The sequence below is a fragment of the Protopterus annectens genome, chromosome 2.part0 (assembly GCF_019279795.1).
Source record: "Protopterus annectens isolate FY-2018-M chromosome 2.part0, PAN1.0, whole genome shotgun sequence".
Classification (NCBI taxonomy): Eukaryota; Metazoa; Chordata; order Ceratodontiformes; family Protopteridae; genus Protopterus; species Protopterus annectens.
In genome coordinates, this window is record NC_056728.1 from 26,368,133 (window position 1) to 26,381,092 (window position 12,960).

The 12,960-nt window shown below is 44.1% G+C and overlaps 1 protein-coding gene across 1 annotated transcript in view; it reads right to left on the bottom strand.

The window, feature by feature from the left end:
* LOC122793692 (disco-interacting protein 2 homolog A-like) overlaps positions 1–12,960 on the bottom strand; it is a 2,141,448-nt gene that overhangs the window by 1,239,625 nt on the left and 888,863 nt on the right. Inside the window, exon 4 of the mRNA XM_044061912.1 lies at positions 2,541–2,660. Coding sequence (XP_043917847.1) covers positions 2,541–2,660 — 120 coding nt within the window. The remainder of the gene's footprint in view (positions 1–2,540; positions 2,661–12,960) is intronic.

Genomic DNA, 12,960 nt, shown 5'->3' on the forward strand with positions numbered 1-12,960 from the left:
CCTCTTCCATTTTCCATTCTCATTTTTCCTCTTCCACAAGTCTTCTAGCCATTTAAGTTTAACTTGTGTCCTTACTTGAATTTTCTTTTTTAACACTTGTTCAACACAGAATATGCCTGGCTGTTAGATGAAGAGCAGACAGTTGAGCAGATGAGAGATGAGATGAGGATAGGAGATAGAAGTCTGAGGTCTGCCAAGGCCATGGAGGCTTCAGTACCAATAGTAGTGCTGGGTACTGTAACCAATGCCGAGGTGCATACTTGTGAGGCCCTTCTTGACCTGACCTACCTTTGTCAGAATCCTTTTGGAGAAGAAAAGAATCAGGCAAAGTTTTTACACCACAAGAAGATTCAGTGAAACTGAAAGAGCAGAAAACTTTTTCAGCTGCTGAATGAAAAACCTGTTGTGCAAAGCTTTTGGCAGCTGGTTTTTTGTGCAAGATTTGCAGCTGGTGTTGTCATGCCTCCCCTGTGTTGAAGATCATGAGCTTAAGTGATCATGACTGTGTTGTTCTGCTGCACAGGAAGTCTATTTTTCCCTTGTGGGGATGCATGATTTGTCTGCTGTAGAGTTCGTTTTAAGGAGTTAACTACAGTGTTGAAGCTAAGCTGTTGCCGGCAAAAAAAGTGTGTTTTGCCATATAGGATAGCATAGTGTGCATCCCCCTGTTTGTTGATTGTTCTTGTGTGTTGTTGTATGTGTGGTGTTGTCTGTTAGAATCAACAAGAATTAGTAACTCCCTGAGCCATTAATGCAAAACTTATACTGAACCCTTCTCCTTCATATGTATATGTAGATGTAGTAGTCTGGTCTTCACTGTCTTGTATCCACTCCATTTAGATGATGAGCTCCTGCTAAATGTCCGAGGCATCTGTCGTTAAAATCTGACTCGCTCTCTGGCGGGTCTCAGAGTCCAGAGTTTAGTTAGGTGATTTGGAGCAACCACCAAAAAACACTTTTTTTGAAGGCAAGGATATTTTGAAATGACAGTTCCCACTCTGCAGCCATTGTGTCCATACATTTTTTTGAGATACCTGCCCTCATATGCAGTTTTTTTTTATTGGGGAAGCACCAGAATAAGATGCCATGAACCCTAATGCTTAGGACTGTCGTCTTGCAGTCAAGCATAACTGATGAGATAGTTGATGGATAAAAGGGAAAGACTCTTTTTTTTTTGTCGGGGGTTAAAAAGCCCATCTGGCTGCTGTGTATTCAGTCTCACACCCAGAAAGCACATGTCTGAGAGGGACTGGGACGACTTTATTTTCACCACAGAGAATAGGCTAGTAGCACTGCTATAACATAACACATATAGATGCTGTAGAAGGTCTTCCTTTCTTTTCTCTTGAGGCAGCAAGCAAAGGATAAGGAGATAGATGAATTCCCTTTAGCCTTTTAGCACTGGAGCTATATCTTTGGAGCCTTTGTGTTGAATACTAGTAGATATGCCAAAGGGCAATGCAGAGAACTGATAATGAGAGAATTTCCAGCAGCTTTGCAGATACTTCCTGCAACTTAGTAGGCTTACATGAATAAAGGTCCTTGAGATCTAAAGTTACCATCCAGTGATCTTTGCCCAGCAGAGGTAAAAGGTAAAGCTGTTGTAAAACATCTTCTTTGACTTGGGAATGTCAGAATAACGACGCGCAGCCAGCCATATACTTTGGTCGGCCGACCTGGACAGACAGGACTACCAATAGTTAGGACTGCAGCAATGTGGAATGAAGAACATCCTCACGTTCTCCTTTTATTTGATCTAGCCCACAGATCACACCATTGAGTCTGTTGGCGATTCCCAGACTGACCACTTTACAAGGAGCCACTGTGACATCAAGTGAAGTAGGGTTCAAGCTTTTTGCCGCCTCTTCTAATGGCTGGACTGAAGAGTGAACACTTGCAGCTGTAACACTGGGTGTGTCTTTTAGACAATAGGTGGTACGAAGTGCAGGTTCTGGTGAGTGACTTGATCGAAACTTGTCAAATGTCAATGCTTACTACGCACCAAATGCAGCAACTTCCATACAAAATACCTTAGGATCATGTGCATGATACTGCAGGTGGTAGAAAACAGCTGGAAAACAGAAGGACCACTCCCAGGCTGCTGCATGATCTCATGATATGTATATGATACATGTGTGCATAACAACTAGTGACTTCAATAAATGTGCCTAGCTGTGGAAAAATGCAAGGGAAATCTCAAGCATTAGCACCCACAGTAAAAGGACAATGAAGTCAGATCCAATTCTGCACATTGTGCAAATGGGGTAATGCTGTAATCTACATTTTGCAATACAAAATACCAGAGTGTTTTAGAATTAGTTCTCACCAGTGTGAAGCATGGCTGACATCCACTGAGACTTTTCATCTTCTTTAATTTAATGTGATGCTACAAGGCTTTTCTAAATATTAAACCTGCCTTCTAACTTGTGTTGTCTTAGCTTTGCACAGCTTGGGGGCTCACCTGGCTAGACCATTTAATCAACAAAATTTCCTGCTGTACATTGCTGATCTTAGCATATGAAACAACTGGTATTTCTTACCTGGAGGAGTATATGTTTCTAAAGATGGCTGCACCAGAACAGAGTGTCGTTTTGAAGGCATTGGCATCTTCCTTTCCTTGTACTTTGCCAGAGCTGCTTGAACTGCTTCCGTGTGAATATCTACAAATAAGAGAAGGAGTTGGGTAACATTTTGGATGCAGAAAGTACAGTTGTGTACACTTACCATAAATGTAGATGTTAGAGTGTATTCACTGTTGCAGTCATTACATTTGGGTAATCTGCTGGCAGGTTGCCCTCAGTAGGCCTGAATATCAAAGTCTTGGGTCATGCGTCGGTTGCTGTCTCCTCTTCCATGACATCAGGTCATCAGGGGTATAAAACATGCAGCAGACGCCATTTTATTCAGTTTTTCTTGCTCCAGATATCAGGTGCCCCCCAAATGGGGAGCAAATATATATATATATATATATATATATATATATATATATATATATATATATATATAAAATAAACAACAATGTATATGTAAATGCACTTTTAGCAACATAAACTTTACCTTCATCTAAAAGCAAATACATAAAGGCTTTAGAATATAGTGAAGGAAAGAGAAGTTCTAGAAAGAAAAGGGGGATGGCGGGTGGGAAACCCAGACTGCAACAGAGAATACACTCGAACATCTACATTTATGGTAAGTGTACACAACTGTACTATGTTCTTCGTGTTTCACTGTTGATGTCATTACATTTGCATAGAATCCAAAGCTATGGATGGGAGGATGGAACTAAATAGCATTAGGAGCACCTAAAAGGCCCTTGCAGAACTGCAGTGGCAAAGCCTGCCCTGGACGTAGGGAAGAGTGGCAACGATAATGCTTTGTAAAAGTATGAACAGAGCTCCAAGTAGCAGCTTCTAGAATGTCTTTGGTTGGAACTCCTCTGAGAAAAGCTGCTGAGGTAGCGGGCAGCCCTGGTGGAATGTGACCTGATTCCCTTGGGCACTGGTTTACCATGATGCAAGTAGCAGAAACGAATGCAGTGGCTTATCCACTTAGAAATATAGTCTGCTTTGATATAGCCTTCCCCTATGATCCTGCAGCAAATGTCACCAGTAGTTGCTCAGACTTTCTTAGAGATTTGATCCTGTTTAAGTAGAATCTTAGTAGTCTATGTACGTCCAATGAATGCAGAATCCGCTTCCCCTTGTTCTGCGGATTTGGGTAAAACATTGGCTGGTGAATAGTTTTGGTTAAGAGCCACAATGGATACCACCTTAGGCATAAAGGAAGGATTGATCCTGAGGGACACCCTGTCCGGGTAAAATGTAATAAAAGGCTCCACAGCCATGAGGGCCTGTAGTTCTGAAACCCTTCTGAAGTGATTGCCAAAAGGAAAGCTGTTTTCCAAGATAAAAACTTTATATTCGTAGTAGCTGCTGGTTCAAAAGCAGGCAGGGTGAATTTTTCCAGCACAAAATTGAGGTCCCATGCAGGAGTTGGTGTTGTTCTGGGAGGCCTTAAATATTTGGCACCCTTTTAGCAGAGGATGAGAAAAGATGGGAAGCTCCGTGTTCTAATGAGCCGAGATGGCAGAGGCATGGATTTTTATTGAAGAGAAAGATAGGCCCTTGTCAAGCATCTCAGTCAAGTATTGCAAAATCTGAGGAATATTTGTTTTTGCTATGTCCGTTCCTTGTGCTTGGTTCCAAGCACAGAATCTCTTCCATTTATCGGCATAAGATTTTCTAGTACTAGGCCTTCTGGCTTCCAAAATGACAGCCATCACAGATTTATGGAGAGGTGTTTGAATAATTAAATGATAAGCCATGCTGCCAGGTTCAGAGTTTGGAGCAGAGTGTGCAGAATTTGACTGCTCTGCTGAGACAATAGATGAGGTATTTGAGTCAAGTACCAAGGAGAGAGTTGAGATATATTCCTTAGAATTGGGTACCAGTGCTGGGGAAGCCAGTCCAGGGCAATTAGGATCATTTTTGCATTTTCCTGTCTGGCCATTAGTAAGACCTTGGGGAGAAGACGCAGAGGAGGAAATACATAGACTGATAGGTTTTTCCAACTGAAGGATACGGCATCCACTTTCCATGCTTGTCTGTGATAAGTCCTTGTGCAGAACTTGTCCAGTTGATAATTTTGGGGAGATGCAAATAGATCTATGTCTGGGATCCCCCATTTCTGTGTTATCATGCTGAAGACATGTGGATCCAGTTTCCACTCGTGAGGGTCCATAAGATTTCTGCTTAGGTTGTCTGCCAGAGTATTTTGTTTTCCTGGCAGGAAATGAGCTTGAAGATGTACTTGGTAAGTCAAGGCTGTGTCCCACAATGCCATGGCTAGTCTGCAAAGGGGGTAAGAATGTGTACCCCCCTGCCTATTTATGTACCACATAACTGTGGTGTTGTCCTTCTTTATCAGTAGTTGTCCTGGATGAAGTAAGTCCTTGAAGGCTGTCAGGGCATTCTGAACAGCTAACATCTCTTCTGGTTGATATGCAGATGCATTTGTTTTGGGATCCATATGCCCTGAATGCATCTCCCCGCCAGGTGGGCCCCCCAAGCATAGTCTGATGCATCTGTAGTTAGGGTTTGGGTGGCAGGGGGTAGAGTGAAAGACCATCCCTTGTTCTGATGGCATGTCTCTGCCCACCAAAGAAACTCCTGTTGTAGGCAGGGAATGAGAGGAATCATTGTTTTCAGACTGACAATGTTGACTCCATAAACGTTTTAGATACCATTGAAGTTTCCCCATATGCAGTCTTGCATATAGAATTAGTAGAATGCAGGATGCCATGAACCCCAAAGCCTGCAGAATTTGCCTTGCAGATAACTGGGGTTTTTTTGCCATCTGTTTGAAGTATATAGTCAGTTACCTTTGTTTGTCTGGCGTAAGGTAAGACATCTGGGCAGTTGTATTCAAGATTGCACCCAGGAATGTAATTTTTTGAGAGGGTACCAGTTGTGATTTTTTTTTCGTTTGTGTACCCTAGGCATGTTAGAAGCCTTTCTACAAATGCCAGATGTTGAAGAAGAATGCCCTTGTTTTCTGCTTGAATGAAACAGTCGTCCAAGTAAGGATAGATCTGTATGCTTCTTTGTCTGCAAAATGCAATTACTGGAGCCAGACACTAAGTCCCTGGGCGCAATAGATAAGCCAAAGAGCAGTGCAGAGAATTGGTAATGCATAAAACCTGCCTTGAAGTGGAGGTATCTTCTGCAAGATTCCCTTATTGGGATATGCAGATATGCCTCAAGTCTAGAGTCACTAACCAAGCGTGCTTGCCCAGCATGGGCAGTAGCTGTTGTAAAGTCAGCATTTTGAATTTTGGGATGTCCAAGAACGTGTTCAAAATGGATAAGTCCAGTATTGGATGCCAGGCATGGTCTTTTCTGGGTACCAGGAACAATCTTGAATAAAACCCTTGTCCTTTTTTTTGTTTTGGTACTGGTTGAATAGCCCCCATATAGTACAGTTTTGTACCTACCATAAATGTAGATGTTCGATTGTATACACTGCTGCAGTCATTACACTTGGGTTATCCTGCCATCAGGTGGTTCCCCCAGTCGGCCTGAGTTCCAAAGTCTTGGTCCGGCGTCGGTTGCTGTCGCCTCCTCCCTGACGTCAGTGCGACAGGGGTAAATAAGATGCAGCCGACGCTTTCTTCAGTTTTTCTTGCCCCAGATGTCAGGTGCCCCCAAAAAGGTAGGCTATTCCAACTGTTAATAAAACATACATAAGAAAAGCAAACAACAACTTTCAGTTACCAGTAAATACTCCCCACAGGTAGTAAAGGGTAGAAGACATAGGTACGTACCAGCAAGTAAGAGGGGAAGGAGGGAGGGTAACCTGGACTGCAGCAGTGTATACACTCGAACATCTACATTTATGGTAGGTACAAAACTGTACTATGTTCGTGTTACACTGCTGCAGTCATTACACTTGGGTAGAATCCCAAAGCTGAGGTAGGGCGGCTGGTACTATAAGGCTTTAGGGGTAGCTATAAGGCCCTGCAGCACTACAGTGGCGAAGCCAGCTCTGGATTTAGAGTACAGAGGCAGATGGTAGTGCTTGGTGAAGGTATGTACAGAACTCCAAGTTGCTGCTTCCAAAATGTCCTTGGTAGGTACTCCTCTGAGGTAGGCAGTTGAAGTGGCTGTTGCCCTGGTGGAGTGAGATCTAATGCTGTTAGGTACAGGTTTCCCATGGTGTGTATAGCAGAAACGTATACAGTGTCCTATCCATTTTGAAATGGTCTGTTTTGAAATGGCTTTTCCCTGTGCTCCTGCAGCATATGCCACCAATAATTGCTCAGATTTTCTGAAAGCTTTGGTTTTGTCCAAGTAGAAGTGTAACTGCCTGTATGTCCAAAGAATGTAGTAGTCTCTCCTTTATTCTGTGGATTTGGATAAAAAGTTGGCAAGTGAATAGTTTGGTTTAGAGCCACACTTGATACCACCTTTGGCATAAACTTAGGGTTAGTTCTTAAAGACACCCTGTCTTGGTGGAAAACGATGAAAGGTTCCACTGCCATTAGTGCCTGTAATACTGAAACTCTTCGTGCTGATGTTATTGCCAGGAGTAGAGCAGTTTTCCAAGAGATATATTTTAAATCTGCTGTGTTAGCTGGCTCAAAAGGAGGTAAAGTTAATTTTTCCAACACGAAGTTGAGGTCCCAAGTTGGAGTAGGTGCTCTACTGGGCAGTCTTATGTTTTTAGCCCCACTGAGGTACTGTTTTAGCAAAGGATTAGAGAAAATTGGTGGATCCGTGTTGTAATGAGCAGAGATGGCAGAGGCGTGGATCTTGATGGATGAAAAGGAGAGGCCCTTGTCCAGCATCTCAGTTAAATATTGTAATATCTGAGGAATATTTGGGACAAGAGGGTCAAGGCTGTGAGCCTGGTTCCAGGCACAGAATCTCTTCCATTTATCCGAATAGGCTTTCCTGGTACTAGGCCTTCTGGCCTCCAGAATGACATCCATAACATCTTTGGAGAGAGGCATTGCTTGCTTGACTAGGAAATCTTCCATGCAGCCAGGTTTAAAGTCTTTGGCTGTGAAGTATCTGATTGTTGTGCTGAGTCAGCAGATGTGGGATTTGAGGCAGAATCCAGGGTGGTCCTTGTGCAAAGTTCTTCAAGACTGGGTACCAGTGCTGGTGTGGCCAGTCTGGTGCAATCAGGATCATCTTTGGCTCTTCCGGCCTGGCTTTGATGAGTACCTTTGGAAGGAGAGGTAGTGGTGGGAAAGCATATACTTGTAGGTTTTTCCAGCTAAATGAGAGGGCATCCACTTTCCATGCTTGTGGATGGTAAGTCTTTGTGCAGAATTTCTGTAGCTGGCAGTTAATTGGGGATGCAAACAGATCTATGTCCGGGCTCCACCATTTTTGTGTTATCATTCTGAATATTTCTGGATCCAATTCCCATTCATGGGGATCCATGATGTTTCTGCTCAAGTCGTCTGCCAGTGTGTTTTTCTCAACTGGCAGGAATTGTGCTTGCAGATGAACTTGAAAGTTTAGAGCTGTGTTCCACAAGGTCATGGCTTGTCTGCAGAGGGGATAAGAGTGAGTGCCCCCTTGCTTGTTTATGTACCACAACTGTGGTGTTGTCTGTCTTTAGTAGTAGTTGTCCTGGATGTAGCAGGTCCTTGAAGGCTATTAGGCATTTTGTACAGCTAACATCTCTCTGAGTGATGTGAAGATGCCTTTGTTCTGCGGGCCACTTTCCCTGAATACATTTTCCTGCCATGTGTGCTCCCCAGGCGTAATCCGATGCATCTTTTGTCAGTGTTTGCCTGGCTGTGGGTTGAGTAAAATGCAGTCCCTTGTTGAGGTGACAAGCTTGAGCCCACCATCGAAACTCCTGTTGCAGGCAAGGAATTAGTGGTATAACTGCTTCCAAACTTTGACAGTGTTGAGACCAGACACTCTTTAGGTACCATTGTAGTTTCCTCATATGCAGCCTGGCATATGGAATTAGTAGTATGCAAGATGCCATGTAACCCAAGACCTGCAGAATTGTTCTTGCAGGGAGTTGGGTTCTTGTTGCCATTAAATGAAAATATTGGGTCAGATGTCCTTGCTTGTCTGGCGTGAGATAAGCCATCTGGGCTGTTTTATTCAAGCTGGCACCCAGGAATGTTATCTCTTGTGAGGGCACTAGTTTTGATTTCTTTTCGTTTACTGTGTATCCTAGGCAACTTAACTTTTTTACAAACGCCAGATGCTTTAGAAGAATGTCCTTGCTCTCTGCTTGAATCAGGCAGTCATCCAGGTACGGATAAATTTGAATTCCTTTCTGTCTGCAAAATGCAGTTACTGGTGCCAGGCACTTTGTGAAGACTCTGGGTGCAGTAGACAAGCCAAAGGGCAGTGCAGAGAATTGATAGTGCATTGAACCAGCCATGAATCTGAGGTATCTTCTGCAATTTTGTCTGATAAGGACATGCAGGTATGCCTCCTTCAGGTCCAAGGTCACGAGCCAAGCTTTCTTGCCCAGCATGGGAAGAAGCTGCTGTAGTGTCAACATTCTGAAATTCGGAACATCCAGGTAAGTGTTTAGGGAAGAAAGATCCAGAATGGGCCCTCCAGGCTTTGTCCTTTCTGGGAACCAGAAAGAGTCTTGAGTAAAATCCTTCCCTTGCTCCTGTGGTGGTACCTTTTGAATAGCTCTCATGTCCATGAGTGCTGTAATTTGTTTTTGAGTCTCTGCCCATTGATTTGGTGGCAGGTTTGGCATTCCTTTCAACCTTGGCAGAGTGTGAAAGTGGAACCTGTAACCTTGAGATACAATATTGAGAACCCATTTGTCTTTGGTGATCATATGCCAACCAACTGAGATAGAAAAGTGCCAGTTTTCCTCCCAAGGGGGCTGCCAAGAGAGCTGTTTGGCAGCTGTAGTGGGAAGTCATTGGGGCTGTTTTTTTATAAGGTTGTGGCCTGTCTTCCCCTTCTTTCTGGCCTGATGCACCGCATTGTCGAGGCCTGTAAGAACCTTGTGGTTGACCTCTACCTCTTGGACGTCTGTATCTGCCCCTTTGAGGTCTGTCTGAAACTGGAAAGGACCAATTCTTTGTTGGCCAATTTCTGCTAAATCGAGGAGGCTGAACCTGTAAGAAAATCCTTCACCGTTTGCATAGATTTTGCCTTATCCTCCATTTTCTTTAATACCTCTTCTGCCTTAACTCCAAATAACACATCCTGCTGTAAAGGTGCATCCAATAGTTTTGCTTTAACATGATGTGGTAATGTATGTTCTTTTAACCAAGCATGTCTTTTAATGACAGAACCTGTAACAGCTGCTCTACAGGAGGCCTCTAAAGAATCAAAACCACATTGCAAAGTGTGTTTTCCCACTTGTTCAGCTGCATGCAATAAATCCTGCATTTCCTTTAAATTAGGAGGATCTGAATCTGGAAGCATTTTTTGTTTGAACTGAGACATCAAAAATTGCTGATATTTTAACATGTGAAACTGGCAATTTAAGGCCCTCATTGCTAAAGTTGCAGACGTACATACTTTCTTTCTCCATCTGTCTAATGCTCTGGAATCTCTGTCAGATAGGACTGGATTTTTTGCTGATGAGGCCTTAACCCCTTTGGGTCCCTGAGAAATAGTTTCAGGGTTGGCAACAAGGCTTTTATAAAGAAATTTGTGTGAGTCAGGGGCTCTGTAGTATCTGTCAGGCTTAACTGGGGCTGGAGGTAAAGAATCAGGATTTAAGCTGGATTCAGTATACACATCATCCACAATAACGAACACTGGCGGAATAGCAAGGGGTCTGTGTTGAGGTAAAAAAAAAGGAAGTCTCTGAGCCTTTTCTTGGATTCCGAGTAATCCAGGCCTTCCCAATGGAAATGCTCCTTCATGGTATGTAAGGTTTCCCCAAAGGAGTAGTCCTCGGGTGGAGAGGCTGATGGAATTGATTCCTCAGCATCAGAATCCTCATAAGGGGGTAAGGAGTATCCTAGGTCTGAGGATGAATCTGAAGAGATGGATACCTGGTCGGATGAGTCATAGTCTGCATCCTGTCTAGGCCTTTTATCAGGAGGGGGATGGGAACCCCTGATCAGAGTGATTAGGTCTTCGGCCATTTTGAGCATTTGTTTCTTAGGCATGGAGGCCTATCCTGGAGAATGCCGTATTTGTTTCATTGTCTTTAAAGTAGGTTTAGACTTAGCAGAAGATTTAATGCTCAACTGAGTAGGTCTGAAAACACCCTCTGAAGCTGCACGTTTGTTCAGCTACTCCGGATCCCTCTGAAGGGGTAGTCTCAGTGGTCTGAATAACTTGTGCGTCCGAAAGCCCAGCCATCTCCACGTGGGAGTCAGAGGCGGCCTGTGGTTCTACAGAAATGGTAGTCAGGGGCTGCGAAGGCGCCTCGCTGAAAACCAGAGAACCGGCACCTGGCCTAGAAGCGGCTTCGTCAGTTTTGGGCCTTGGATGCCTATCCTTGTCTTTGCGCTTTTTATGTATTCCGGTTGTTGGAAGTTCCGATGCCATGGTATAATTGAATTTTCTGCCAAAATAAGTCGGGCAAAATCAAACCGACGTTTAATAGTGCGCTTGTTAAACCTAGCACAAAACCGACAACCAGTGACGTTGTGGTCTGGGCCTAGGCATGGGATACAATAAGAATGGAAATCCTCATCAGGTATTTGCTTCCCACAAGAAATACAGTTATTAACTTTTACTGACATCGGTCTGAGGCAAGAAAAAAAAGTTTCCCCAACGGGGTACTTAGCTTTGTAGAAGACTTCGGTTCTGGATTCGGAATGAAAATCTCAGGAGTCGGCCGACAAGCACTTGCGGACTGCTTTTGCTTCGGGCACTGCGCGGCAAGAAAGACTGGAGAAAATGGTGTCGGCTGCATCTTATATACCCCTGTCGCACTGACGTAAGGGAGGAGGCGACAGCAACTGACGCTGGACCAAGACTTTGGAACTCAGGCCGACTGGGGAACCGCCTGACGACAGGATAACCCAAGTGTAACACGATGAACATGCATGAGGGATGTAACTTGTTTCTGAGCCTCTGCCCATTGATTTTGTGGCAGATCTGGTCAACCGTTTGGAATTGGCAAAGTATGGAAATAAAATCTGTACCCCTGGGATACTATGTTTAATACCCACTTCTCCTGGGTAATTAACTGCCAATTTTGAGCATGAAGTGCTAATTTTCCCCCAAAGGGGGCTGCCAAAAGTTAAGTGCTTGGTGATGGTAGAGGGAAGTCATTGAGACTGCTTACTGTAGGGTTGTGCTTAGTTTCCTCTAGATTTGGAGGTAGAGGCACCCCATTGCTTTGACCTTTAAGAAAGTACAGTTGTGTACACTTACCATAAATGTAGATGTTAGAGTGTCTTCACTGTTGCAGTCGTGACTGTAGGGTTCTTTCTTGCCGGCAGGCAGTCCTCGGTCGGCCAGAATCCCAAAGTCTGGGTCAGGCGTCTGCTGTTCAGCCATGCTCCCTGACATCAGAGCGCCAGGAGTACAAAGCTGACAGCCGACGCCATGTTCTCCAGTTTTTCTTGCCCCAGATGTCAGGAGTTCCAAAATGAGTAAGATCCCATACCCTTTGCAAATACACCTCAGAAGAAGGGTGAAAAAAGGAACCACACAAAAGTAAAAATAAGAGGGGACAGGAGGGAGGGAAACCCAGACTGCAACAGTGAAGACACTTGAACATCTACATTTATGGTAAATGTACACAACTGTACTATGTTCATCATGTTTCACTGTTGCAGTCATGACTGTAGGGTAGAATCCTAAAGCAGAATGAAAGGGAGGTGGTCATAAAGTACAGGGGGTGGCTATAAGGCCCTGCAAGACTGCAGAAGCAAAGCCTGCCCTAGACTTAGAGTAGAGGTAGATTGTAGTGCTTGGAAAAAGTATGCACTGAACTCCAAGTTGCAGCTTCCAAAATGTCTTTGGTAGGAACTCCCCTGAGGAAGGCAGCTGAAGTGGCAGCAGCTCTGGCAGAGTGAGTCCTTATACTCCCTGGGATTTGCTTTCCATGGTGTGAATAGCAAAATCTGATTCCATGAGCAATCCATTTAGAAATGGTCTGTTTTGAAATGGCTTTACCTTGGGAACTTGAAGCATAAATGGAAGAGATTTTTGTTGTCCCAGTCAAACAATCATTTTCTCAATGTTCAGGTGCAGTCCCTCCATACCTACCATAAATGTAGATGTTCGAGGATCTACATTGCTGCAGTCATAACCTGTGGGTAGTCCGCTGTCCTCGATCGGCCCGAATACCAAAGAGCTGGACTGGCGTCGGTCATTGTCGCCTACAGCTGACGTCAGTACGTCGTAGTACATAAGCGCAAGACCGACGCCATATCCTCAGTCTTTCTTGCCCCAGATGTCAGAAGGCCTAAGAGTGAAAGAAGGCCAGAGCCAAAAAAGTAAAGGCCCAACAACTACCAGTGTGGAGAGAGGGATAAACCTA